We start from the raw sequence: 24,016 nt of genomic DNA on the forward strand, positions 1-24,016 counted from the left end.
TTGTGGAATCTACTGTTGTGAACAAGTGCCATTTTCCGAACAGAAAGAATATTATCAGGTGTTTACAGGAGAGGATGGAATCTGCACAACCTTTCAGCAATTTGCCAAAAAAAAGCCTTTATGGTGTTCAAGAGCAGCATCTTAAGTTCTAATCCCTGAGGATGGGGCTTTAAGAACTAGGACCCTCATCACTGATCAGCAGGCTGAGTTCTGAAGAGGACCTTGCCTGTGCCATTTGAAGAACCACACTGTTTGTCTTCAACCTTAGAGATTTCAGCAAAGTCTTTGTACTCCAATGACTTGTGAGGAGTCAGGAGTTTAAAGAGAATTTAGGAACCCTAATATTCTCTTGGGTTTGGCCCTCTGCACACAGGAGTTCACTAGGTCATTCACTAGGTCAAAGCCTTCTGCTCAACCAGAAACCAGCTCTGCCTTTGCCTGGAGCGTAGATGGAAGCTCAGGAAAACTGAATCCAGCCCCAGCTGCCCTCAGAGGCAGAAGGAACAGCCACAGTGCTCTGTTGCTTCCTCTCTTCCTTTAGTAGAACTAAAGCTGACACGCATACCATGGACTGCTGTACCAGACAGGAAATACATGATACGTACTGAGCTCAGCCAGGAAAAGTCGTGTTAGTGGGGACAGCGTTGGCGGCCGGTCTGTGAATTTCTTTGGAATGCTCTTCTTCCGAGCGTTGCCTTTCCCGGTGCTTGTGCTTGGCATTTCAGTGTTGGCAAAGGTGACTTTTTTAGGTTGTCGTGCTGCACCAGCACCAGGCCTCTTGAGGATCTGTGGAGGGAATTAGTTTATGTCAGAAAGGTGGCTTGCAGAGATGCCCTGAGATCCTATTTCAAATGCAAACCCCTGGGAAGATGCTGTTGGCCACAAATCAGGCTCTTAAACTGTCTTTTGCTGCCCACTTCACCAAGTGAATGGACGAGAAGAAAAGAGTGGATTTACACGAGTTCATGGGCAGTTTCCTCTTCAATTTTCAGGCATTTTCTCAACTAGGTTGTGCAGAGGGGCAACTACCCTCTAGGGCACAGTTATTGCTGTGTGTCCTGCAAGGGACACTCTGGCTCAACTTGGAAGTTCAGAGCTGCTTTTCCAGGGGTCAGTGGCTGGGCTGAAGCACCGTGTCATGGCAGCACTCCAGCCCTCACACTCTTCAGCCATGCATGGCAAGCACTGGCTGCTCAGGAACTTGCAGCTCTGAATGACACCAAAGGCAGTGCGTACCAAAGCTGGCACTTACTGTTTTTATCCCTTGAGGCCTTTCTTTTCCAACAGCCAGAGGTTCCTTCTCCACTTCTTTCTCTTCAACCTCCTGTCCAGAATCAGAGGGGGCCAGAAGAGGTTCTGGTGCTGCTGTTGTGTCCTGGGGACAGTCAGTAGAGTCAGGGACAGTCACCATTCTGTCCCTTGCAAGGTTGGATAGTTACACACAATAACAAAAGGCTCATTTCACAAAAGGCCACTTTCTTGTTCAGTTTGCTTAGATTTTCTCAGTTAGGCTATTCAGACGGGCAGGTAACCCCAGGGCACAGTTATTCCTATGTGTCCTGCCAGGGACACTGGCTCAGCTTGGAGTTTCAAAACCCCTTTTGCAGGTGTCAGTGGTTGGGCTGAAGCACCATGTGATGGAAGGACTCCAGCCCTCACACTCTTCAGCCATGAAAAGCAAGCTTGCTCTCATCACAAGTTCTAAAATACACCAAAGGCAATGCTAATGTAGTCTGGCACTTACTGATTTAATTTCTTCAGGCTCTGCAGCTCCAACAACAGCCACGGGTTTATTGTCTGCTTGCTCTTTTTTACCCTCTTGTTCAGAAAGAGAGGGAGCCAGCAGAGGTTCTGGTGCTGGTGTTGTGCCCTGGGGAAAGTCAGTAGCGTCAGGGACAATCACCATTCTGTCCCTTGCAAGGTTGGACAGTTACACACAATAACAAAAGGGTCATTGGACACAAGGCCACTTTCTTGTTCATTTTTCATGGTTTTCTGAAATAGGCCCTGTGGAGGGGCAGGTACGTCCAGGGGACAGTTTCTCCTGTCTCCTAGGAATCCTGCACGGCAATCTAAAGCCTAAACAGGGTCAAAATCCCTTTTCCAGGTGTCAGGGGCTGGGCTGAAGCACCGTGTCATGGCAGGGCTACAGCCCTCACACTCTTCAGCTATGCATGGCAAGCACTGGCTGCTCAGGAACTTGCAGCTCTGAATGACACCCAAGGCAGTGCGTACCAAAGCTGGCACTTACTGATTTCATTCCTTCAGGCTTGGCTTTGAAGTTTTCCTTCTCTGCTTGCTCTTCTTTCCCCTCTTGTCCGGAAACAGAGGGAGCCAGCAGAGGTTCTGGTGCTGGTGTCGTGACCCTCTCTGTAAGGAATCTCCTGGCTGCATCGAGCAGAGGACTCTTCTTGGTGAGACAATCAGATTTCTCTAAAAATGGATGCTGCCCAAAGGAAAAACCAAAGAAAGAAAGGAGCCATTACTTTCCAAATGCAGTTTCCCACAGGCTCCAGCGGGATCCCTCTGGTTACCAGCAATACACATCAGGAGGACTGAGGGCACCAAGACTGGAGATTAGTAGGAGAGGAGGCCTCCTGATGCCTCTGAGTTTAGCTAATGACAAAGCCCATCCCTGGACAGCGCTTTCACCTGCAGCCACTTTACCTGCAGAAGCTGCCTGGTAGGCCATCGGGGCCTCACGTTCCCACACAGGCAAGACAGCAGGTAGGACTGGAACACAGGCGGCGGATTTCTGGGAGTCTCCAGCTCAGGTGGCATGTCCTTAGGCTTGGGACAAAGGAAACACAAGACAGCCATTAACATGCACTTGGTCCTACGGGCCTCAGTTCCACAGTGCGCATGTCCCAGGCCAATTTAACTCTCTAGTAAATTAGGGGAGTTGAAATCCCTCCACAGTCCCAGCTGCCTCTCAGTGGCAGAGCATTACATCACACTGTCCCAAATTTGCTCTCTTTACCAACTAGTTAGACAGTGCTGCATATTGCTCTGACTTAGATGTCCCACCATGGCTAAAAGCAGCAAACAATCTTCTGCTGCAAACCCAGACCTTCCCCTGTTTAAAAGCCCTTGAACAGAAAATGAGAAAAGAGCCAGGGATCCCTTGGCTGCTTCTGCTGCTGCTGCTGCAAAGGCACTGACGTGGACTTTCTTTCATGGCCTTGCTTTCGGCCTCTCAGGCTGGCACTCTGTTGGAGCAGGCCAAGCTCACAGCTCGCTCCATGATTCTTAAAAACTAGGAACGGCAAAGCTTCCTTTTCCACTCACAGAAGGATGGGCTGCTCTGTGTCCACCTCCATATCCACTGGTGATTCCGTCTGCAGTGGGCAAGGGAAAAGGAACCAGACGTTGTCAGAAAACTTTTGCTCAGCAAGCAAGAGAAGAGGACAAAACCCCACATTCATCTTCTTCTACAGTTCCATGTCTATTTTTAATGCTATTTTCCCAGGAAATAAAAAAATGGAAACTCCATCAAGCAAATGTAAATTGTTCATTAATTGTTCATTGTTCTTTAGCTGAAGAGCTAAAGAAGTTTCCTCTTCTTTTTTTTTTCTTTTTCTGTTCTGTTGGTTTTGGGGTTTTCTTTTAATAAATGGCAAGCATCAGTTCTCTTTAGCTTGCTGAAAATGGTTCCCCAGAAAAACTGTCCAAAAAATTCCCTCTAGCCATTCTGACCTAGCACACGAACAGCTCCTGGGTTCAGGAGCCTGCACTGTTTGGAAGTTGGCATTTTATCTCAAAGGTCATTGGTGTGATCAAATCCTTTAGTTATGGAATTTAGTAAACAGGATGCTTTCCCCTCAGTTCTGGAGATAACTGAACAGTTTTTAGAAGAACTTCTGAGAAGCTCTGCCAAGCCTGCATTTTGGAAGTCATACTGGTTGAACCAGCAAAGTGAGGAAATTACAGACTCCACAGGCTATCCAGTGGAGGGTACAGAACCCCCTCAAGTTCCATTCCAAATGCTGTCCACACACAGACCCCCCCCTTTTCAGACAAAGCTGTTGACAGGAGTTCTACCAAACTAAGAGTATCTTAAGGGCAGTTTTGTTTCTAAATCATCTCAGTCCCTAAGGAAGAGCATAAAGAACACAGCCATGCCAAAGCCAGGTATGCTGCCCCCAGGAAAAAACACTACTCACCTCTCGGGAAATCCGTCATCAGACTGGACCTGTCTGGAGAAAAATATAAATTTGATGAAAAGAGCACAAAATCATGAACTGTAGCACAGATTTGCCGAAACATTTCAGCAAAGCTGTGCTACAGTACAAGGGGGAGGGAAAAGAAAAACCGTCTCTAGTTAGGAAGCTCTCCACTGAGAGCTCCTCGATCCGTAAACTCCTCTTGGATGCCCGTTCGCAAGCTCTCCGCTGAGAAATCCTCAATCTGATGACTCCTCTGCGATGAGCACACGACGAACTGCACCGCAAGCCGAGGCCCTTGGTGCCTGAATGAGAGCGTTCCACGGACACTGCAATGGCCACCCAGCACTTCAGTGACATCACAGCGACAGTGGGGCAACAGTCCTGTGACATCACAGAACCAGCCGTTCAAGGTTCCCCACGCTGCAATGGTTTTGGGTGGCTTCTTGACCCCCGGAATGTTGAATCTTGCTCTCCTGTTGGAGCCTGAGCTCCCTTTCTTGCTGTGACTTGTCAGCTTACCTCCCGATGTAAAGCTCACCTTTCTGCCTAAAACTCATCTGGAAGTCAACTCTGCTCTTCCATGGAATAATGATTGAGGCTTAGCTTGTTTTCCTGGTGATTCTTTGAATGGATACAGAAACCAGGGTGTCAGAAAACAGGCTGAGAGGGTCAAAGGCTTGGATGAATTCCTGACCATCTTACGAGGGAGGGTGGCATTTGAAAAGTGATCCACCCACTTAAAGCCCCGGCTCTACACTGAAACGATATTGAGGACAAGTCGGTTTAAGTTTTTCTGTGGGAAAGGAATCTCACTTGTACAGGCTGACTGTCAAGAAAGGGGACAACCCTCATGGATGCTGCAAACCCTCATGGATCACCCGGCTGTTGTAGGATGGTTTCCTTTCAACTGCCATCTCTGGGAGTTGGCTACCAGCGTCTGTCCTCGGTGCTTTCAAATAGCAAGTATCTAGTGCTTGGGAGTAGGAGCTGCCACATGCACTGTGAACAGCATCAGGACTCTGCATTTTAATTCTCACAGTCTTCGAGGCCCGACTCTTGACTTGTTTGGTCAGGACTTGACTCTTGATATTTTGACTCTCGGAGGTAGATGCTCCCAGGAGTGCTGGAAGCAATAGAACTTTTTTAAATAGTTTTAGTTATTGGTTTTAATTAACCTTGTAATTGGTTGTTTTAACACACGTAAGTGGTGTGTTAGGCCTGTTAGGACTTCTAGCAAGCCTTCAGCAGAATTGAACAGAAGCTGCCATTGTGAGAACACAGCTTGGGAAAAGTACTACAACTCCAAGTTTTGTTAAGCTAACCTCACTGGGCTTCAATGAACAAAGCCTAGGAGAGAAGGATGTACTGTTGAAGTTGCACATCTGGAATAGAGAATTTATGGACCACAAGGATGTTTTCCAGCAGCCAGAGGATAAAGAAGGCGCTAACAAAGACTCGGTCGATGTGTTGGAGAGGCCCTAGCAGAAGAAAAAGATACTAAAAAGACTAAAACTGTGGACTAATTAGCATGGGAAGTGGGAAATCCATAACCAATAGAAGATGGAATATTACTTCATGAAAGAGAACTGTGTAGTTAGAACCAAAAAACATTAATTGCTTTGTTTGTTAAAGATGGAAAGATAGGTGAAAAAGTTTTGAATCCGTGTCTGCGTGGAGGCCGCTGGCCAGTCACCCACAGCCCTCAGCGCTGTGAATAAAGTAACGCCTTGCTTTTTAACAGTAGCAATGCAGGGTTTGAGGGTTCTGTTATCCCGAGGATTTCAGAGGTGTTTGGCAACAGTAGCTGACTCCAGAAGAGTGAGATTCCTCCCCGGCAGCCCTCACGGCTCAGCCCTCGCTGTCCCAAGCTGGGCTTCTCCCCTTTTACCGTGGAGAGGCTTGGAGGGCATTCAGAACAGCTGTGATTGCCTGACATGGACAGCATTTGTTGGGAATCCCTCAGGGACACGTCCGTGTTCCACACGTGGCAGGGGAGCCCTTGGAGCAGCTGTCAGAGTGTGGGTGCCCCCGTGGGTGCTTCCTGCCCGTTCTCCCCCCTTTGGCCACTTCTCCCATAGCCACTCAAGTCAGACTTTCTCCCAAGAAAGTTCTCTGCCCAGCACTGAGCTCCTGGTGCACCTGCAAGAACCAAATTCCCTTAGGCTTGTGGGAAACCTACAGGGTCGGAACCCTCAGTGGACATGGAGCTCTTAAATCCTTCTCCTATCCAACTTCTGTGTGCGTGTAAGATTTACTGGGGCCCTGAATAGCCTTGCTGTCTGCTACAGTGGAATATCAGGGCCACGGACCAGCGGGTCCGTGTGAGGGGGTCTCTCTCTTTGCTGCCTGCTGAGGGGAAGGTGCTGAGAGAGTGCGCGTGCTCCGAGAGCGAGGTGAAGCGTTCAGTGAGAGGCAGACTCTAAGCCTTCGTCCCCGACGAGCACCCGAGAGAAGTGGGCAGGCGCCAGAAGGCGTGTCCCGAGATCGGCATAGAACAGCGCCCACTCTGGGGTAGTTCATGAATATGTAAACCCGTGCGATGGATCTGGATGACCTACGGGGAGAAAACGGGAGTCGTGAGGGGGGAGCGGTGGCGCGTGTCAGGCGGAGTCATCCGCCGCGCGTCCGGCAGCGTAATAAAGAAGTAGCGGCTTAATAGCGCCTGTGGCTCTTGAGTTTTACTAGCGTCGCCTTTTCCCGGCATCAGTGAGGCCTCAGCTGAGCTGGGGTGACCCCCAGGCTGAAGCAAAAACCGCTGCGGGCTGAAGCAGCAGGGTACAAGTGCTGAGATGAGAATGGCTCTGGGCTTAGACAAAACCGGCTGCAGCTGAGGCGGGGGGGGCCCAGTTCTGAGGCAGAAATGGCTGTGGGCTGAGGCAAAAACAACTGTGGGCTGAGAGAAAAATTGGTGTGGGCTGAGGGGAAAACACCTGAGGGCTGAGGCAAATAGTTGCCGATGAGGCGGGGCGGCCCCCAGACTGAGGCAGCAGCGGCGACGGTTCTCAGCCTGGGCCATGGGGTGGGGCGGGGGGAAGAGGCCAGGCACTGAGCACAGTGGCCAGGAGTCTCCCTACAGCTCCCCGGCCCCACGCAGTCCCGCTCCCAACTTGAAGGAAGCCCCAGTTCCGCCCCCACCCCCCCCATTCTGTTTTTCCTTTAATTTTTTCCTGTTCCCACACAAATGATACATATCTACACACTATATCTACACGCTATTTACACATTCTCTCTCTCTCTCTACACACACACACACGTATGTACATTATCCATGTATAAGGGAGCATTATGTAAGGGGCTATAGTGCAGGAGAGTTATGGCGTGTTGTGCAAGTGCCCTAGACAGTACAGAGTCCAGGTATGCCCATAGTACTGTAACACACTGTTATAAGTAAAATGAAACTTAGGCTAAAATATAGTAGCAAAAAAAATTTATTAAAGATTTATATAAATTGCAAATAAGCAAATCAACTGCCGGGGAGACCCCTGCTCCATTCACGGCCAGCAAAGCAGTGGACAAAACCAGTATTCTTTATACTATTGTCAATTCCCTTCCCGTAGTCACTTATTATCCTTCTATTGGATCCGAGTTCGCAAGTCTGGATCTGGTTGGTTCTTTTCAGGCTCGCTTCAGTTGCCAGGTGCATTAGTTCATCCGTCCTTGAGGCCTAGTGTGTAGGCCTCTCCTGATGTTCATTTTAGATACTTTTTTATCGTCTTCGTTCTTGACCCTTTGATCCTTGTCCGTTCCTTCGTTACTTTAAGCGTACACGTTTAGACAATATACAAAAGACTTATTCAGAAAGGCATAACAACTTGTTTTGTCAGCTTAGGAACTGCAGCTGCAGGACTATCGGCTTATAGTACTGACAGATTAATTGCCCATTCTGCAACTTACAGTCCACCGGCCTTAACAGAACCTTGATTTCAGTTCTATATATATATATATATAAATATAACATGGAATACTATTAAAAGAGTAAATTACTACAACTATTACTACTACTAATTTGATGAGTAAATGATGGTACAACTACTAATCTATTACAACACTATCTATATACAACGGTCATAATTCTACAGTACATTGTGTGTCTATATATTGTATAAATTTGCACACCCCCCATATAATGCTCCCACATTTAATAATCTCCCTGATGTCAGTTGTGCCGTTTCATGGGGAGCCTCCAAGCCATGAGGATCCGCCCTTTTGTGGGGCCTCTCCCAGGGAAGGCTGTCACCCTCTGTGTCAGCCTCAGTTCCCAGGGCAGAACTGGGATGCCTAAAGGACACTCACCTGAGCACAAGGCTGTGGAACAGCCCAGCTGCCTCCCCCTCTGTCCAGAGTGGCACAGACACTCCCGACCTTTCCCAGGAGCTACGAGGCAACCAAGAGGTCAGGAGGCATCGCCAGAAACGACTCCATCACTCTGCTCTCCTTTGCCCTTCTCGAGTGCTGTGCAGACCCAAGGTGGCAAATCCCATCAGTCCGTGCATTTCCATGCCTGGCCACGATTCCCCTCTGGAGCAGCCCACAGCCAGTTTGTCTCTGAGTCTGGAAGATTAGTCTGGTCCCAGAAAGATGCAAGCACCCCGGGCTGGGCTCCTTCCAGCCTGGCTCTGCGCATGCTGAGGCTGCTCCGCGCTCTGCCAGGGCTCTGCGGGGGCTCAGCCCCTCACACTGCTGCTCTGAAAGCCTCGCATCAGACGTGCCCTTTCGGAGCACATGGGCTGACCTTCTGCTTTTTCAGCTGAGGAAGACTCTCATCCAGGCAGAGAGATTGCAAGTAGTCATACAAACCCAGTTGTCAAGAGCTCAAACACTCTACAGTCCCAGTTGAATACCTGTACCCAACGGGGTGTTTGGTCTGCCCCACTCTCCATCTGGTTGTGTCTGGACTTGCAACTGCACTTTCTTCCTCATATAGAAGTACCACGACTGGGCAGAAGCAGGCCAGTGGGATGTATTGCAAAGGCAATGTGGTCTGGAGCCGATGAATGAAAGAAGGCCTTCCCCAGTTCCAAACCATACCAAAACCCCCATCAATGGGACTTCCCAGCTATGAATAACAGCAAAAGTTTATTTAAAAATGAAGTGGCTGCAAAGATCAGAGTAGATATTGGCTATTTTCCTAGTCATTGTTTACTCTGTGCCTCCTTTGCCAGTGGAGGCATTTCCATGTCGGGAAAGGAGACTTCTTCAGGTTGTGGTGCTGCAGCAGCAGCTGCCATTGCAGAGCTCTTGAGGATCTGTGGCAAGAATTAGTTTGTCAGAAAGGTGGCTTGCAGAGATGCCCTGAGATCCTAGTTCAAATGCAAACCCTTGGGAAGATGCTGTTGGCCACAAGTCGGGCTCTTAAGCTGTCTTTTGCTGCCCACTTCACCAGGTGAATGGACAAGAAGAAAAGAGTGGATTTACACGAGTTCATGGGCAGTTTCCTCTTCAATTTTCATGCATTTTCTGAACAAGGCTGTTCAGAGGGGCAGATACCCCAAGGGCACAGTTATTGCTGTGTGTCCTGCAAGGGACACTGACTCAGAAGTTCAAAACCCCTTTTCCAGGTGTCAGCGGATGGGCTGAAGCACCGTGTCATGGCAGGGCTCCAGCCCTCAGAATCTTCAGTCCCAAAGAGCAAGCATTGTTGCTTGTTGTCTGCTCAGGAACTTGCAGCTCTGATTGACACCAAAGGCAGTGCGTACCAAAGCTGGCACTTACTGATTTCATTCCTTCAGGCTTTGCTTTGACGTTTTCCTTCTCCACTTGCCCTTCTTTCTCCTCTTCTCCAATAAGAGAGGGAGCCAGCAGAGGTTCTGGTGATGGTGTTGTGAGCCTCTCTGCACGGGAGCTCCTGGCTGCATCGAGCAGAGGACTCATGTTGGCGAAACTATCGAATTTTTCTAAAAATGGATGCTGCCCAAAGGAAAAAACAGAGAAAGAAAGGAGCCATTACTTTCCAAATGCAGTTTCCCACAGGCTCCAGCGGGATTCCTCTGGTTAGCAGCAATACACATCAGGAGGACTGAGGGCACCATCTACACCTCCAACTTCATGTCCAGGACCTTGCTATCCCAGGCAAACATGGCCCATAAGGCCATTAATCAATTTCTCAAGGTGTCTTCAGCAAGGAGCTTTGCCTTGCCAGTGCTCTGGGAATGCCACTTGCTGTCTCGGGCCTTTTTCCATTTCAGAAAACTCAAAGGTTCCTCTTCTCTAAAGACTTGGGCTATTTTAGTTGTGAAAACTGCTGAGGAGCATAAGCCCCTCCTCGGGAAATTCCCGTACCTCTAAGCAAGGTCAATGCCAGGAGGATGCAGGCCTGTGTGTTGTTCTGAAGAGCACTGAGGTGGAGGTTCTCAGCACCCAGACAAGAGCAGGGACACAAGGGGCAGAGCGCTGATGGACTCAGCTCTGGCTTGCAGGGAGAGCAGTGTCTGCATTCCACCCCTGCCCCTCCAAGTGCCGGCTGCCACCTTCCTTCCCAGCAGGGACAGCCCAGTGGCACCTTCTGCAGCTCCCTCTCTCTGCCACAAAACCTGCCAGAACCCTGGAGCACTTCTGGCCTGCTTGAATGTGCCAGGCAGCAAATGGGGCTGGGACAAGGCCCGCTCAGCTTTCCCTCCATGGGTGGCAGAAACCTCAAAGAGTGGAGCAGGAGGGACAAACTGGGGCCCCCTGTGAGGCTCGCAGTGAGCTCCCCACAGCCCCTTCCTTCTCCCAGGCCATTAATACTCTGACCACTTGGCTGGGACTGCTTCCTTGGGTCCCCCTCCTCCAACACCATTTCAGCCTCTGGACCTGCTATTATTCTACTCCAGGTCTTTTGCCACCAGGTACAACCAAGTGTCCTCCCAAAGTACAAGCCAGGGCCACAGACAGGACCAGATGGTGGAAGACCTTTCCTCGGAGGAAAGGCCAAGAGAGATGGCACTGGAGAAGAGAAGGTGCCAGAGACAGCTTATTGTGGCCTTTCAATCCTTCAAGGGGACACATCTTTTTGCAGGGCCTGTTGCAATGGGACAAAGGGTCATGGTTTTCAAGTGGAAGAGGATAGATTCTGGTTACATCCAAGGAAGTCATTGTTTAGAATGAGGGTGCTGAAACACTGGCACAGGAAGTGGATACCCCACCCCTGGTCAGGTGGGACAGGGCTCTGAGCAACCCGGTCTAGTTGAAGATGTCCCTGCTCATTGCAGGGGGATTGGACTAGATGCCACTTAAAGGTCCCTTCCAAGCCAAATTATTCTGTGATGCTACTTAGTTGTCATTTGAAAAGCACCGAGACTGGAGATTAGTAGGAGAGGAGGCCTCCTGATGCCTCTAAGTTTAGCTGATGACAAAGCCCATCCCTGGACAGCGCTTTCACCTGCAGCCACTTTGCTTGCAGAAGCAGCCTGGTAGGCCATCGGGGCCTCACATGCCCGTTCAGGCAAGGCTGCAGGAAGGAACGGAACACTGGCGGTGGATTTCTGGGAGTCTCCAGCTCGGGTGGCACATCCTTAGGCTTGGGACAAAGGAAACACAAGACAGCCATTAACCATCCCTCCCCGAGGGGAAGAGCTCCAGCAGAGTCCTTGCTTTCTGAGAGTTGACCTGGGGCTTCTCCAGGAGCCGTAATCAACACTAGGACAAAACAAATACTGCTAAAATATTAGGAACTTGCAGTCTGAATGGCACCAAAGGCAGTGCATACCAAAGCTTTCATTCCTTCAGGCATTACTTCTCCAACAGCCACAGGTTCCTTCTTCACTTCTTCCTCTTCGTTCTCCTGTCCAGAGTCAGAGGGAGCCAGCAGAGGTTCTGGTGTCGCTGTTGTGTCCTGGGGACAGTCAGTAGAGTCAGGGACAGTCACCTGTCTGTCCCTCGCAAGGTTGGATAGTTTCACACCACTTTAATCTGTTTACACATGAGAAACCAGCCTAGACATGCACTTGGTCCTACGGGCCTCAGTTCCACAGTGCGCATGTCCCAGGCCAATTTAACTGTCTAGCAAATCAGGGGAGTTGAAATCCCTCCACAGTCCCAGCTGCCTCTCAGTGGCAGAGCATTACATCGCATTGTCCCAAATTTGCTCTCTCTACCAACTAGTTAGACAGTGCTGCATATTGCTCTGACTTCGATGTCCCACCATGGCTAAAAGCAGCAAACAATCTTCTGCTGCAAACCCAGACCTTCCCCTGTTGAAAAGCTCTTGAACAGAAAATGAGAAAAGAGCCAGGGATCCCTTGGCTGCTTCTGCTGCTGCTGCTGCAAAGGCACTGACGTGGACTTTCTTTCATGGACTTGCTTTCGGCCTCTCAGGCTGGCACTCTGTTGGAGCAGGCCAAGCTCACAGTTCTACTGTGACCCTCTACTTCATCATCTTCACCATCTTCAGAGCACAAAGGGTGCATAGTCACCCAGTTCTTGACTTCATTTTCTTGTTCAGGCCCTGATATGCTCTTCTGCAAACAATCTAGGCCTTGCCTTGACAAAAGACTAAACATTTCTACTGGATTCGCGGGTAGGAGTGAGATAGGGCACATAGAACGGGGTAAGAGGGTTAAGGAATGTGTAAACTAAGGCTGCTACAGGGAAAGGGACAAGGGAGTGAGGGTTGCTGCTTTTAAAATCTACTTCTAAAACTTACAAGGCTAACAAATATTGGAAAAATAAAAAGCCATTAGGGGCTTAAGGCATCAGTAGAGTCCGGGACAGTCACCATTCTGTCCCTTGCAAGGTTGGATAGTTACACACAATAACAAAAGGCTCATTTGACACAAGGCCACTTCCAACTTCAGTTTGCTTAGATTTTCTCAACTACCTTGTGCAGACGGGCAGATAACCCCAAGGCACAGTTATTGCTGTGTGTCCTGCAAGGGACACTCTGGCTCAACTTGGAAGTTCAAAACCCCTTTTCCAGGTGTCAGTGGCTGGGCTGAAGCACCATGACATGGCAGCACTCCAGCCCTCACACTCTTCAGCCGTGAAAAGCAAGCTTGCTCTCATCACGAGTTCTAAATTACACCAAAGGCAATGCTAATGTGCTGTGGCAATTACTGATTTAATAGCTTCAGGCTCTGCGGCTCCAACAACAGCCACGGGTTCATTGTCCACTTGCTCTTCTTTACCCTCTTGTCCAGAAAGAGAGGGAGCCAGCAGAGGTTCTGGTGTCACGTTTGTGCCCTGGGGACAGTCAGTAGAGTCAGGGACAGTCACCATTCTGTCCCTCGCAAGGTTGGACAGTTACACGCAATAACAAAAGGGTCATTGGACGCAAGGGCCCGGCCAATTTCTTGTTCATTGTTCATGGATTTTCTGAAATAGGCCCTGTGGAGGGGCAGGTACGTCCAGGGGACAGTTTCTCCTGTCTCCTAGGAATCCTGCACGGCAATCTAAAGACTAAACAGGGTCAAACCCCCTTTTCCAGGTGTCAGGGGCTGGGCTGAAGCACCGTGTCATGGCAGGGCTCCAGCCCTCACACTCTTCAGCTATGCATGGCAAGCACTGTCTCCTCAGGAGCTTTCAGCTCTGAATGAGACCAAAGGCAGTGCGTACCAAAGCTGGCACTTACTGATTTCATTCCTTCAGGCTTTGCTTTGACCTTTTCCTTCTCTGCTTGCTCTTCTTTACCCTCTTGTCCAGAAACAGAGGGAGCCAGCAGAGGTTCTGGTGATGGTGTTGTGAACCTCTCTGCACGGGAGTTCCTGGCTGCATTGATCAGAGGACTCATGTTGGTGAGACTATCGGATTTTTCTAAAAATGGATGCTGCCCAAAGGAAAAAACAGAGAAAGAAAGGAGCCATTACTTTCCAAATGCAGTTTCCCACAGGCTCCAGCGGGATTCCTCTGGTTAGCAGCAATACACATCAGGAGGACTGAGGGCACCATCTACACCTCCAACTTCATGTCCAGGTCCTTCCTATCCCAGGCAAACATGGCCCATAAGGCCATTAATCAATTTCTCAAGGTGTCTTCAGCAAGGAGCTTTGCCTTGCCAGTGCTCTGGGAATGCCACTTGCTGTCTCGGGCCTTTTTCCATTTCAGAAAACTCAAAGGTTCCTCTTCTCTAAAGACTTGGGCTATTTTAGTTGTGAAAACTGCTGAGGAGCATAAGCCCCTCCTCGGGAAATTCCCGTACCTCTAAGCAAGGTCAATGCCAGGCCTGTGTGTTGTTCTGAAGAGCACTGAGGTGGAGGTTCTCAGCACCCAGACAAGAGCAGGGACACAAGGGGCAGAGCGCTGATGGACTCAGCTCTGGCTTGCAGGGAGAGCAGTGTCTGCATTCCACCCCTGCCCCTCCAAGTGCCGGCTGCCACCTTCCTTCCCAGCAGGGACAGCCCAGCGGCACCTTCTGCAGCTCCCTCTCTCTGCCACAAAACCTGCCAGAACCCTGGCCTGCTTGAATGTGCCAGGCAGCAAATGGGGCTGGGACAAGGCCCGCTCAGCTGTCCCTCCTTGGGTGGCAGAAATCTCAAAGAGCGAGGCAGGAGGGACAAGCTGGGCCCCCTGTGAGGCTCGCAGTGAGCTCCTCACAGCCCCTTCCTTCTCACAGGCAATTCTCCCACCACTTGGCTGGGACTGCTTCCTTGGGTCCCCCTCCTCCAACACCATTTCAGCCTCTGGACCTGCTATTATTCTACTCCAGGTCTTTTGCCCCCAGGTACAACCAAGTGTCCTCCCAAAGTACAAGCCAGGGCCACAGACAGGACCAGATGGTGGAAGACCTTTCCTTTGGAGGAAAGGTTCTGAGCAACTCGGTCTAGTTGAAGATGCCCCTGCTCGTTGCAAGGGGGTTGGACTAGATGCCACTTAAAGGCCCCTTCCAAGCCAAATTATTCTGTGATGCTACTTAGTTATCATTTGAAAAGCACCAAGACTTAGAGATTAGTAGGAGAGGAGGCTTCCTGATGCCTCTGAGTTTAGCTGATGATAAAGCCCATCCCTGGACAGCTGTTTCACCGGCAGCCACTTTGCTTGCAGAAGCAGCCTGGTAGGCCATCGGGGCCTCACGTGCCCGTTCAGGCAAGACTGCAGGAAGGAAGGGAACACAGGAGACAGGTTTCTCGGAGTCTCCAGCTCGGGTGGCTGTCCTTAGGCTTGGGACAAAGGAAACACAAGACAGCCATTAACCATCCCTCCCCGAGGGGAAGAGCTCCAGCAAAGTCCTTGCTTTCTGAGAGTTGACCTGGGGCTTCTCCAGGAGCCGTAATCAACATTAGGACAAAACAAATACTGCTAAAATATTAGGAACTTGCAGCTCTGAATGACCCCAAAGGCAGTGCTAACCAAAGCTTTCATTCCTTCCGGCACTACTTCTTCAACAGCCACAGGTTCCTTCTCCTCTTCTTCCTCTTCATTCTCCTCTTCATTCTTCCTCTTCATGACTCCTGTCCAGAGTCAGAGGACCCGAGACGACCACCCGAGAGAAGTGGGCAGGTGCCAGAAGACGTGTCCGGAGATTGGCATAGAACAGCGCCCACTCTGGGGTAGTTCATGAATATGTAAACCCGTGCGATGGATCTGGATGACCTACGGGGAGAAAACGGGAGCCGTGAGGGGGGAGCGGTGGCGCGTGTCAGGCGGAGTCATCCGCCGCGCGTCCGGCAGCGTAATAAACAAGTAGCGGGTTAATAGCGCCTGTGGCTCTTGAGTTTTACTAGCGTCGCCTTTTCCCGGCATCAGTGAGGCCTCAGCTGAGCTGGGGTGACCCCCAGGCTGAAGCAAAACCGCTGGGGGCTGAAGCAGCAGGGCACAAGGGCTGAGATGAGAATGGCTCTGGGCTTAGACAAAACCGGCTGCAGCTGAGGCGGGGGCGGGGCCCAGTTCTGAGGCAGAAATGGCTGTGGGTTGAGGCAAAACCGGCTGCGGGCTGAGGGGAAAATTGGTGCGGGCTGAGGTGAAAACACCTGAGGGCTGAGGCAAAATCAGTTGCCGATGAGGCGGGGCGGCCCCCAGACTGAGGCAGCAGCGGCGACGGTTCTCAGCCTGGGCCATGGGGTGGGGCGGGGGGAAGAGGCCAGGCACTGAGCACAGTGGCCAGGAGTCTCCCTACAGCTCCCCGGCCCCACGCGGTCCCGCTCCCAACTTGAAGGAAGCCCCAGTTCCCCCCCCCACCCCTTTCCGTTTTTCCTTGAAGTTTTTCCTTCCCCAATTCGAAACCATACCAAAACCCCCATCAATGGGACTTCCCAGCTATGAATAACAACAAAAGCTTATTTAAAAATGAAGTGGCTGCAAAGATCAGTCTAGATATGTGCCACCGCCCGGTGGGGAAGGAAATAAGGACGCGACACTGCACAGAAAGGTCCGACAAGATAGAGGAGGGGGTGCAATGGCTACTTTATTAAGAGGAACGAGGACTTAGATAGGGTTGAGGTGAGGGAGGTCCGATAACCGGGGCAGAGCATGGGACGGACATCTCAGTGGAGGCATTTCAGTGTCGGGAAAGGAGACTTCTTCGGGTTGTGGTGCTGCAGCAGCACCTGCCATTGCAGAGCTCTTGAGGATCTGTGGCAAGAATTAGGTTCTGTCAGAAAGGTGGCTTGCAGAGATGCCCTGAGATCATATTTCAAAAGGAAACCCTTGGGAAGATGCTGTTGGCGACAAGCTGGGCTCTTAAACTGTCTCTTGCTGCCCACTTCACCAAGTGAATGGACGAGAAGAAAAGAGTGGATTTACACGAGTTCATGGGCAGTTTCCTCTTCAATTTTCATGCATTTTTGAACTGTGCAGAGGGGCAGGTATCCCCAAGGGACAGTTTCTCCTGTCTCCTGTCTCCTGCAAGGGACCCTGACTCAACCTGGAAGTTCAAAACCCCTTTTCCAGGTGTCAGTGGCTGGGCTGAAGCACCATGTCATGGCAGGGCTCCAGCCCTCACACTCTTCAGCCATGCATGGCAAGTACTGTCTGCTCAGGAGCTTGCATCTCTGAATGACACCAAAGGCAATGCTAATGTACTCTGGCACTTACTGATTTCACTCCTTCAGGCTTTGCTTTGATAACTTCTTTCTCTACTTGCTCTTCTTTCCCCTCTTGTCCAGAATCAGAGGGAGCCAGCAGAGGTTCTGATGCCTGTGTTGTGGATCTCCTGGCTGCATCAATCAGAGGAGCCATCTCATCAAGACTCTTGGATTTTTTTAAAAACGGATGCTGCAACGAAAACGAAAGAAAAACGAAAGGAGCCATTACTTTCCAAATGCAGTTTCTCACAGGCTCCAGGGGGATTCCTCTGGTTACCAGCAGTACACATCAGGAGGACTGAGGGCACCATCTACACCTCCAACTTCATGTCCAGGACCTTGCTATCCCAGGCAAACATGGCCCATAAGGCCATTAATCAATTTCTCAAGGTGTCTTCAGCAAGGAGCTTTGCCTTGCCAGTGCTCGGGAATGCCACTTGCTGTCTCGGGCCTTTTTCCATTTCAGAAAACTCAAAGGACTCCCTTAGGTTCGTCTTCTCTAAAGACTTGGGCTATTTTAGTTGTGAAAACTGCTGAGGAGCATAAGCCCCTCCTTGGGAAATTCCCGTACCTCTAAGCAAGGTCAATGCCAGGCCTGTGTGTTGTTCTGAAGAGCACTGAGGTGGAGGTTCTCAGCACCCAGACAAGAGCAGGGACACAAGGGGCAGAGCACTGATGGACTCAGCTCTGGCTTGCAGGGAGAGCAGTGTCTGCATTCCACCCCTGCCCCTCCCTGTGCTGGCTGCCACCTTCCTTCCCAGCAGGGACAGCCCAGTGGCACCTTCTGCAGCTCCCTCTCTCTGCCACAAAACCTGCCAGAACCCTGGAGCACTTCTGGCCTGCTTGAATGTGCCAGGCAGCAAATGGGGCTGGGACAAGGCCCGCTCAGCTTTCCCTCCTTGGGTGGCAGAAACCTCGAAGAGTGGGGCAGGAGGGACAAGCTGGGCCCCCTCTGAGGCTCACAGTGAGCTCCCCACAGCCCCTTCCTTCTCCCAGGCCATTAATACTCTGACCACTTGGCTGGGACTGCTTCCTTGGGTCCCCCTCCACCAACACCATTTCAGGCCTCTGGACCTGCTATTATTCTACTCCAGGTCTTTTGCCACGAGGTACAACCAAGTGTCCTCCCAAAGTAAAAGCCAGGGCCACAGACAGGACCAGATGGTGGAAGACCTTTCCTCGGAGGAAAGGCCAAGAGAGATGGCACTGGAGAAGAGAAGGTGCCAGAGACAGCTTATTGTGGCCTTTCAGTCCTTCAAGGGGACACATCTTTTTGCAGGGCCTGTTGCAATGGGACAAAGGGTCATGGTTTTCAAGTGGAAGAGGATAGATTCTGGTTACATCCAAGGAAGTCATTGTTTAGAATGAGGGTGCTGAAACACTGGCACAGGAAGTGGATACCCCACCCCTGGTCAGGTGGGACAGGGCTCTGAGCAACCCGGTCTAGTTGAAGATGTCCCTGCTCATTGCAGGGGGGTTGGACTAGATGCCACTTAAAGGCCCCTTCCAAGCCAAATTATTCTGTGATGCTACTTAGTTGTCATTTGAAAAGCACCGAGACTGGAGATTAGTAGGAGAGGAGGCCTCCTGATGCCTCTGAGTTTAGCTGATGACAAAGCCCATCCCTGGACAGCTGTTTCACCTGCAGCCACTTTACCTGCAGCAGCTGCCAGGCCGTCCATCGATGCTTCGCATTCCGGTTCAGGCAGGACTGCAGGAAGGAACAGAACACAGGCGACAGGTTTCTGCAAGTCTCCAGCTCAGGTGGCATGTCCTTAGGCTGGGACAAAAGAGACACAAGACAGCCATTAAGCATCCCTCCCTGAGGGGAAGAGCTCCAGCACAGACCAGTTCTTGCTTTCTGAGAGTTGACCTGGGGCTTCTCCAGGAGCCCTGATCAACATTTGAGTTTAAGGAAGCAGAGAATTTTCAGCATCCAGACCAGTCCTGCTAATTGCCTTCATCTCTTTTTGCTGCCTTCTGCAAGGCAAATGCAATCCAAAAGAAGTCTTCCAAGAAAAGTCAGGAACCTTTTTCTGAAGGACTGCAAGACTGACATTTTCAATAATTGTTGCCTTCCTCAGGAATTAACTGTGCAGCATTTAACTTGGTTTCAGCTCTTAGTCATGGGGTTTTATCCTAGTATACCTTCCTGGGCCATTGCACACTCCTTTGGTGTAAGAGTGGGTCATTTCATTTTAGGGAATTAGCCTCTGAAACTGGAGACTTGAAAATACATTGGCTTACTACAAGGAGCTGTGCTAGAACCTACTTTTAGAAATGTACTGGCTAATGCATAATTGTGGCAGTACTAGAAGCAGTGACCTGCCCTGAAAGGCTCAGGTAAGCAGTGGGCACTGGTCCAAGTTTGAAAAGACTTCTGGCCTGCAGATACCCTTGGAATGCTTTTCACAGTAATTCTCCAACGGGAGAATCCTGCTGCTGAAAAATTCCTGCCATTGGGAGATCCAGCTGCAAGGGAGTTCAAAGAGCACAGGAGGAATTCAAGCATTGTTGGAGGCCAGAATGGCCCATTTCTGCACTGGCACATGTCGCTTCTCCTGTGAGCAGATGTGCTCCAGGACACTTTTAGACGTAGGCCTTGGTGGGACTAGCTCAAGCTGATGTGAGTGGGAGAAAGATATGGCTCAGGGGAGAAAGGCAGGGCTCTCTGACAGTATTTGCACCTTACCTGTGTAGGACCATCCACCATTTCTAGTGCCATGATGCCAAGGGCCCAGATGTCCACTTTGGCATCGTATCTGTCTCTTCTCAACATTTCTGGTGCCATATAGAAAGGAGTCCCAATGAAAGACCTCCGTTTCTTCCGCCAGGGCTGAAGCCAAGCACAGAAACCAAAATCAACTGCAGACAAAAGAAACAGTGTTAAAACTGGCTTGAATTATGAAAGCAAGCACAAGAATTCCCCACTGTCAGTCTGAGAGCACAGTGTTGAATCTAGCTGGAAGAGTGGCTGTGCTCTGTTTCCTCTGGAAGGGACATACCCAAACCAAAGGCACTCTTGACAGCCTCATCCTCTCTAGAGCTCTCTGCACATTGCAACTCTGCTCTCAGCTTACAGCAGTGGGCTGGGCACTCCCACCAGCACCACTTCTGGGGAACTGGCAGGCACTCAAAGGTAACCCCAGACCCTGCCTCCCGGGAACGCTGTGCCTGACCAAGAACACCTACTCAATTTGACAGATCCATCCATTCCCAGAAGAATATTGTCACTTTTGATGTCTCTGTGGATCACTAGATTTAAATAAAGGAAGTCCAGGGCTTTCAGGCACTGAGATTAAACACAGAAAGACAAGGGAAAAAATTAATTAGGCTGATTTTATCACACAAAAAAGGAAATGACTCTAAAAGATCAAATTTCCAGGGGACACATCAATTGCAGACATACTTCAAGTAGCAAAGTTTAGAATAATAAATAAAATAAAAGGAAATTAAACTAAAAAAGAAAGTACAACAACATTATAGGAGTATAATAACAGAGTACAAGAAATGCAGTGAGACTGGCAGGCCGTTCACCTGGCTGCTCTTTTCTTCTCCACATCATAACAGCGACACAGAAACAAAGCTCTGAACAGGAAATCACTCCTGTTCTTACCATCTTTTGCAAAGAACCATCCTGTCCAAGCTGTCAGAAGCAAGAGCAGCATCCCTTACCTCCCGACTGATAGAGGCTATCGTCTCTTCCTCAAGAGCTTGTTTGGAAATGACATCGCCTAAGGTGCATCCCTCCACATATTCCATCACCAGCCAGAGTTCTTCATTGAAAAGGTAGCTGAAAGAAGAAACCCACAGCATGGAGATGAATGGGCACAGCTCAATGACCTTAGGGGAAAGACTGCAGTTGAGTTTTCTTGCCAGGTCACTTGTAAATGAAGAGAGAATCTGAGCAGGCTAAATGAGAAAGGCTCATCTGTGGAAAAGGAGATGTCTTAGATGGCAAGCAAGGCAAAAATGCAGTTTAGTGACAGCAGAGAGAAATCTGGAGCCAGGACATTGCCATCAGCTGCTTCATCATCTTAACTCATCCCTTCCACCTTGAACTCCAGGAAGCAGGCAACACAGACTTCTCCCCGGGAGGAGGGTGTGCACCACTGAGGGCAGATGTTTGTCAACCCCTTGGAAAGCATTGCATAAAGTGCATTCAGAAAGAGGGAAAACCATTTAAACACTGGCACACTGTGTGGTTGTGCAAACAAGAGCCTAGTCTTCCTGGCATCCACAGCAACAGAAAGTAGAGGGAAAACCCCAAGGGCAATAATTTCTAGGAGGGTTTATCAGCACGTATCATTAAGGCACAGAAAAGATGATCAGTTTGAAAAAAACCAGACCCCAAAAGAAGAGGGAGGTAGTGAACTGAAGGGCTGTGGCTTTAGGAAGACATGGCAGATGCAGGTTTTGGAAGACACGCTTCAAACTACCTATACCAGAAAAGGCCAAGGCAGACACAAGGCAAGCTCCTCCCATCCACTGCAGCTGGAGGAGTTGAGAAATAATGAAGAGCTCCATGTTCTTCCAGTGACCAGTGTGGCTTTTTAGCCTTTGGCTTGCAGTGTGTCAATGAACCTCGACGTGATAATCCCAGAACCACTCACCTGTCTATATAGCGAATGACATTGGGGTGCCTCACGCTACTCAAGAGTTTAACCTCAGTTACAACTAGCTCCCTTTTGTTCTTTCTGTTGTGAAGAAAAATCTTCTTGATGGCCACCTAAAAGGAGATTAAAAGCCACAGACTTGAGAAGTCTGTTGCACGGGACCACAGCGCACATGGAGCAGGTGTTTTTGGAATGATGGAGCCAGGGTGGGCCAAACTGCCTGGGATTAGACACCAGAGCTTCTTAACTGACAGGACAAGAGACGATTCCTCCACTCGCCCTTGTGTGCCAGTTACAGGACACATGGCTAGAGACATTTTGCCTTGTAAACTCTGGACAAATGGTCTGCAAACAATCAATCCATAATGGGGGAAATCCCATCCTAAAAGGTCATGGAGGTTTCACAAAAAAAGATACAATCCCAGGACTTTGTAACATCTTGAAGTTGGATTTTGCTGTTCTAAAGAACGTTTTTTAACCCAGTTCCTATTTGCAGTTCTTTTCTGGGTTTGAAAAGGAAGAACCCATTCTAGGGTATTTTATGGATGTGCCCGGGGTTATGAGCAGCGCTCAGGGCCTTTCGATCCCTTGCAGACTCCTGCACTGTAAGTGCACTTCCCAAGTGCAGCACTGCAGCTGGGGAAGGAGCCACCAAGTAGCTGATGCATTAGCATAGTCAGTAAATAAGTCTGAGCAAAGGTGTCCTTCTCTGAAAGATACCGCTGCCCTCCTTGCGTTCTTTTGGGGACTTAATAAGGACAAGGTCTGTCCAAACTGTGTGTTGCAGGCTGACACTTGTCTGCCCTCAGAGGAACAGTCTGTGCAGCAAAGATCTCGTGGCCTCCCAGAGCTGTGGCCACAGCTCCCAGCGGAGGGGAAAGCACTCGAGAGCTGCAAAATCTGCCGGGGGTGCTGGCCCTTACCTGTCCTCCTGTGGCAATGTCAACTCCTCGGAAAACAGTTCCAAAAGCCCTAGAAGCAGAGCAGCAGCCAAGAAAGGAGAAGATGTTTACGCCCTGGGAGTGAAAGCCAACCCAGAGAGCAGAGCTCTGCTGCCCAGAGTGTTTATAAAACACTCGGCTTCAGCCAGCAGCCCAGCAGCCCAGCAGCCCAGCAGCCCTCTGCCATGCAGGGTGGCCAGGAGAAAACATAGGACATACTCCACGTCCTGCTCCTTGTTACAGGCAAGAGACTGCCAGCATCGAGTTGTCTTTGACAATGCCTTCTGACCACAGTTATTAAATACTGATCAGGACTGACAGACAGGAGGATGTAAGCCCAGTGTCTGCCCATGTTTGCAGCTTGCCCGACTGCATGCTTGATATGACACCAGCAAAATCCCTGGCCCATGGTTTTGTAGAAGTAGCTGAGACTGGACTTACCCTTGGCCAATTTTCTGCTGTAAAGTGTATTTCTTCGCAGGGTTCTCCTCCCTCACAATGCCCTCTGAAAGAAACAACATGAAAGATGCTCATGTGAAGCAGAGATACCACCTTCCAGCAGATCTGAAAGGCAGCCCCGCTGTGCGGGGCTGTGAGCCCTTTGTAGTCAGCTGGTAACAGCAGCAACAACAACAACAATAACCACAACAGCAGAGGCAGCTCCGACGCAGAGGTGGCTCCACAAAGACTGATTTTCCACAGTCTTTTGAGGGTTTACCTTGACAGGAAACTAAGCCCATGGAGGAATGCTCACAGGAGACAGAAATCAGAAATGAACAGGCACCAATGCAAGAGTTTGTTGTCTACAAACATTAAGGAGAGCTGGGGCAACAGAGCCCTTATTTTCTTGGAGAGAAACACTCCGTGTGATTCAGCCAAAAGTTTAGTGGTTTTGACGATTAAATGCACTAAATTGAATGCATTAAAAATTAAATTTTGACAATTAAATTGAGTTGTGGAATCTACTGTTGTGAACAAGTGCCATTTTCAGAACAGAAAGAATATTATCAGGTGTTTACAGGAGAGGATGGAATCTGCACAACCTTTCAACAATTTGCGAAAAAAAAGCCTTTATGGTGTTCAAGAGCAGCATCTCAAGTTCTAATCCCTGAGGATGGGGCTTTAAGAACCAGGACCCTCATCACTGATCAGCAGGCTGAGTTCTGAAGAGGACCTTGCCTGTGCCATTTGAAGAACCACACTGCTTGTCTTCAACCTTAGAGATTTCAGCAAAGTCTTTGTACTCCAATGACTTGTGAGGAGTCAGGAGTCTAAAGAGAATTTAGGAACCCTAATATTCTCTTGGGTTTGGCCCTCTGCACACAGGAGTTCACTAGGTCATTCACTAGGTCAAAGCC

General features: G+C 49.8%; 1 protein-coding gene across 1 annotated transcript in view; it reads right to left on the reverse strand.

The window, feature by feature from the left end:
* The window catches only part of LOC116794030, an 84,458-nt gene that overhangs the window by 52,337 nt on the left and 8,105 nt on the right, over positions 1–24,016 (reverse strand). Inside the window, exons 10-17 of the mRNA XM_032702346.1 lie at positions 13,714–13,908; positions 13,200–13,325; positions 11,881–11,979; positions 11,527–11,664; positions 2,252–2,446; positions 1,745–1,870; positions 1,253–1,375; positions 606–786 (exon numbers count right to left, since the gene is read on the reverse strand). Coding sequence (XP_032558237.1) covers positions 606–786; positions 1,253–1,375; positions 1,745–1,870; positions 2,252–2,446; positions 11,527–11,664; positions 11,881–11,979; positions 13,200–13,325; positions 13,714–13,908 — 1,183 coding nt within the window. The remainder of the gene's footprint in view (positions 1–605; positions 787–1,252; positions 1,376–1,744; positions 1,871–2,251; positions 2,447–11,526; positions 11,665–11,880; positions 11,980–13,199; positions 13,326–13,713; positions 13,909–24,016) is intronic.

Source organism: Chiroxiphia lanceolata, chromosome 14 (assembly GCF_009829145.1).
Source record: "Chiroxiphia lanceolata isolate bChiLan1 chromosome 14, bChiLan1.pri, whole genome shotgun sequence".
Lineage (NCBI taxonomy): Eukaryota > Metazoa > Chordata > Aves > Passeriformes > Pipridae > Chiroxiphia > Chiroxiphia lanceolata.